At 34.8% G+C, this 4,857-nt stretch overlaps 1 protein-coding gene across 1 annotated transcript; it reads right to left on the minus strand.

The window, feature by feature from the left end:
* Nucleotides 1–615: 615 nt before the first annotated feature.
* emc (Basic helix-loop-helix domain-containing extra-macrochaetae) lies at nucleotides 616–2,760 on the minus strand. The gene is made up of 2 exons (XM_023169951.2): nucleotides 2,299–2,760; nucleotides 616–1,267 (listed from the first exon to the last, which is right to left on the minus strand). Exons 1-2 carry the CDS (start codon nucleotides 2,668–2,670, stop codon nucleotides 1,223–1,225), a joined length of 417 nt encoding a protein of 138 aa, XP_023025719.1. The 5' UTR covers nucleotides 2,671–2,760; the 3' UTR covers nucleotides 616–1,222.
* Between the last annotated feature and the right edge of the window lie 2,097 nt (nucleotides 2,761–4,857).

Here is a 4,857-nt window from a genome sequence, read left to right on the forward strand (position 1 = left end):
TTTTAAGATGATTCTTAAACCTCTATTTTGCAGTTTCTGTATATTGTTTTTATCTAAAAGATAAAACAGAGTGGAACACTAATCGAAATGGGGCTGTATAATGGTTCTGTATATTGTTATTTTTGAAAACATGGAAACTTCCGATGAAATCCAGGAGAAAAAAAAATAGATTTTTTTGATTTTCCTAGACACCAGTTTGTACCATTCCCCAATTTATGACCACAATACTAAGCCTTACTTATTGATTAGAACATTTTCACTTTACAAAAATCGTAGAAATATTTTGAATATCTGCATTACTGTTCATCAGTGAATGTTCTTTGATAATATATAAAATAGTTAGAAATTGTGGTAGGAGTTCATCATGAAAAATGAGAAAGAAAATTTTCTACGTTGTTTGACCACTTTCATATGTAACTAATGTAACTGCAGTTTCGTCCTACAAGCACAGTACGATAAATTGTTTGAAAATATCCTTATGGTACGAAACTGCAGTAACATTAATTACGAATAAAAGTGGTCAAAAAACAAAGAAAGTTTCATTTCATTTCGATATAGTTTATTGTAATATTATAATTTGTAATGAAAAAACTCTAAAACAATAAAACAACTGAGTCTTCATAAAATCATAATCATTTATTTGTAATGAAATATCTCTATAGAATAATAAAATTTTTCAACATCAAGTCGCTATATAGGTAACTATTTACAAAAGTTTTTCTAGAACAAAAATGTACATAGTCGATTCCACAACCGACCAACAGACCATCAAATGACCCATCGGAAGTTGTGTTTCCAACTCTAAATTCTTCTGTACACAATTATATGCTAAAAAAATCACAGAATGCAAACTCACAAATAATTAAATTATTACAAAATAATCTGTGATATTGGCAAAGCATCAAAATTCCTGAAATTTTGAAACCCGTACCAAAAGAAAACTACGATGAGATTGTTATCGACCCGACTATCTTTTCTTATGTACAAAACAATAAAATAAAATCTAAATAACAAATTGCAACATAACAGGTACATCACTAGTGCTCTTCTCTTTTACGCGGCTTCCACACAAAGTCCTCAGACATTCGTTAGGTCACTCCTTTCTAATATAAATAAATGATATTCAGTCGTCCCCTGGAACCTCGCTTGCACCTTTCTTCGAGATAATTTCCAAGGGAATTGGAATGAGATGAACATGATGATGAGAACGATCATTTGAATTTCAGCAAGAGATCTGCCTGTCTGATGCCGTAAGAGCTTCAGCCGTCTGTAACAAGAAGAAAAATATCATGAGTAAAACGCATTGCACATCTGTTGCAGGATTCAATAGATATTTCACTCAGCAAGTTGCAGCTATAATAACGGGTTATTCATTGGAAATCGTATCAGAGCTTGCACGTGTTCAAAGCATCGCCCCCTCACAGACATCTTCTTATTTCTTGAACACACATTCGAACCGAGAATAACGCGATTAAAAATATAGAGGTACAGCTGTTAAATCTGCCGCATATAGGGGCAGTTATTCTGGTACTAAATTAATTAGAACCCCAGAACATGTGATATTCCAGACAGCTGACCTTTTAATTTAACAGGGACATGTGTTGCCGTTGGGCAATTGATAAGAAAGTCTGCTCTGGGGAGAATTTTGCCTCAATACGTCCATTATTTCTCGGATCAATGAGACGAGTGTTCCCAAGAAAGGAGTCACACGTGTTCAATACATCTGCATGTATAACCGTCGTCATCCCTGTCCCAGGTGTCTGTTCAGTCTATCCCGGATGCTAGGGTCGCCAATGAATTTTTATCAATTTGACATGTAACTTATTGTGTTTCCAAACAATGGGCCGCGTTAAATGTAAAAATCACACCTGCCTCGATGACAATGGCGAAACGTTCGTAATGGGAAACATTTTTATGCAACTGGGACATTGGCACTTTGAAACTAAACTGTGAAATACCGCTCGCTTGACCCCGATGCTCGACTTTGCGTGTATTGGGCAAGTTTCAAGGTAGAAGCTGACGATTCTAATTGGTATTTTTTGTTTGGCAACCTTGTTGACGAAAACAAGCCATAAAAATGATTATTTTGCTTGTTGTTAGTCAGCGAAACGACATTGAGGATGTGACTTTTGTATACATTGCAAAACAAACTCGATACTCAAACCAAGTTCACAGTTGGTGAAATCGATTCTTTTCTAGATAAAAATTTGTCCAATTGTTATTTCACAGCTCAGACAGTTACTTTAACATTATAAATTTTGGGGCGAATACCCTAAGAAAATCATCATTTCGACTTACCGTGATATTTTGCAGAATTGGCGCTTCGCAGGGGGTGAGTATCGTATTCGGACTGGGCCTCACTCCTAAGGGCTGTCGAGGACTCGCCGCTGCTTGCGATTTTTTCTGGCTAAGGGCCGAAGCTGCGTCGAAAGCGTTAACTGCTGGGTGCGTTTCCAAAGCACTCTGAAGATCACAAATATAATCGATGACATACTGAATAACCTCCAATTTGGAGAGTTTCTTATTTTTCGGCATGAACGGAACCAAATCCTTCAGCTTGCTGAGATACATCTGTATCTCCTCGTTCTCGATATCCTTGCGTTTTGTCACTTTTCCGTTGATTGATGCAACACTGTTTTCGGAGCACACTGCACTTACGACGGCCTTCATGTTTGCAAAGTTGGCACTGAACTGAACTTACACACGAAATACAAAAGGCAACCGCACTAAATCTAATCTAGTAAGGGTCTGAGCGAGTCGGTCGGAGCGCTGGAGTTTTATAGCCTGGGAGGGGAGACATTGGCCAATTGAGGTGGCCTGTGTGTTCTTGGAAGGCGTGGTTAGATTCTTGCGCTCACAGGTAACGCAGAGGCGCCTAGTTTAGCACGACGCAATCCTTCCTGCCAATCAAGAAGGCGCCGTTTCTGCATTTCCGCTAACTAGACAAAATGTTTTGATGTGGAGTACATCCAATTTATTTTGCTCGATGAAATGACGGTTCATCTTCATTGTGGCTTTTTTTATTTGTCTTTGACTATATATTACAGCTGATAGATTTATTTTTGTGTAAAAAAGTAGTTCTTGAGGAACGAGTTATCGGAATTTGATATGAAATACCAATCGAAATGCCAAAATGAAACCAATTGTTACCCATTCTAGTTTTCGATAATGCATATTTCTCTACTTCCTCCAAAGTTAATCAATATTGAGAAATGCATTCGACGAGTTTGAAAAATTGTTTATATTTTGTCAAATTTTTCGAAATGACTCACTATTTCATAGAATTCTAATTGTTGAAGTGAAATTATATTTTATCATCCTCATCAGGAACAATTTTTCATTTATCCTAGAAAACTTTACAATTGTTTGTATATTTTTTGTTCCTGCATAAACAGGTTACTGAACAAAGTTTGATAAACCTCTGCAAATATTCAGGGCGAGAGTAATAGTGATATTACATTTAAAAAAATTTTTGAAATTGAATTTCATTTGAAAATATACATCTAAATATCAATGACACACATATATTTGAGAATAAAACGGATAGTCTGTACAATAGGAATCACACGTTGAAAGGTAAGGTCTCGTTAGTCCTTAGCTCGCACAAGTTTCGACTTCTGAGGGTTGTCGCTCGTAGGGGTTAACGGTTAACGGAAAAACATATTTTGAACATATTTTTGAACATGAAAAATAATTATTTAATGGTTTGAGATACGTATATACTAAATTGAAGTTTATACAGGATGACAATCTTTTTTATGAAAGAAAATGGCGCTCTTGATATTTTTACAGGTAAGTAAATACTCTATTACAAAAATTGTAATAGAGTACCTACTTCATACAGACGAATAAAATATAGGTACTGAAGATTTTACAAATGTCCCAATTCTTATACTGTCTGTCTATAATTATTTTTAGCATTTTGATGGTGTAGAGTAATTTTTGCCGTAGCAAAGTTACCGTAGAAAAATTACATACAAACTACTCATACATTCTCTTTGAAAATACTTTATATACAGTAGGTACATTGGTGTTTACGTGTTTACTCACCTGGCTGAACTGAAATTTTCCTTTTCAACATTGCTCCTAATATAAAGTTCTTCATTAGGAACAATATGTAAGGTAGAAAAATATGAAATTTCAAAACTATTTTAATTTTTTCTCAGTCAACATTTGGAAAACTTCCATTACATGTTTATTTGTAACGTGTTAAGAATCGCACGTTAAAAGGTAAGTCCCCGTTAGTCCTTGGCTCGCACAAGTTTCGACTTTTGAGAGTTGTCGTTCGTGGGTGGACGACAGCTAGTTGACGGAAAAACAGATTTTTTCAACAGAATTACATTTTGGAAAATATACTTGAACAGAATAATTTTGAGATTAATCTACTTTTGAAGTTCTCTCAGTGTCAATTTAACTAACACAGCATCAATGAACGCATATTGTAGAATACAGAAATACTAAAAAAATTTATCAGCAAACGTACGTTATGATTGAATTATTTGTTTCACATTTGTTGCGTAACTTTTCGTGCCATCTACAATAAAACGAAACAAAGTTTGTAGAAGGTCCACATTTATATACCTACCTATATGGAAGAATGCTAGAAAAATTGAAAACTCTGTAACTGAAGTGTCTTTTTGAATTTGAGGTATAGGTACACATTATTTTTCGAATATAAGACTGAGATCACAAACAAAAATAACCTAAATTTGGGTAGAGATTTTGATTGGGATCCAAAATTAGAAAAAGTAGAAACATTCATTTTTTGAGAGGGGTAGATAGATGAGTTCCCTTGTGATTTGAAAATAGGCAGTTGTGTGAATAAAAATGTGTTAACTTACTTAATATTGAACTTAT

This window comes from Leptinotarsa decemlineata, unplaced genomic scaffold (genome assembly GCF_025532065.1).
Source record: "Leptinotarsa decemlineata unplaced genomic scaffold, Ldec_3_MD MMD2_tig00000251_RagTag_RagTag, whole genome shotgun sequence".
In the NCBI taxonomy this organism is placed as follows: Eukaryota; Metazoa; Arthropoda; class Insecta; order Coleoptera; family Chrysomelidae; genus Leptinotarsa; species Leptinotarsa decemlineata.

What these genes read in the sequence shown, in the direction of transcription:
- emc (XM_023169951.2), bottom strand. Translation starts at nt 2,670, where the DNA reads ATGAAGGCCGTCGTAAGTGCAGTGTGCTCCGAAAACAGTGTTGCATCA. An exon ending in CAATTCTGCAAAATATCACG is followed by an intron (nt 1,268 to 2,298) that starts GTAAGTCGAAAT and finishes TTCTTGTTACAG; the next exon opens with ACGGCTGAAGCTCTTACGGC.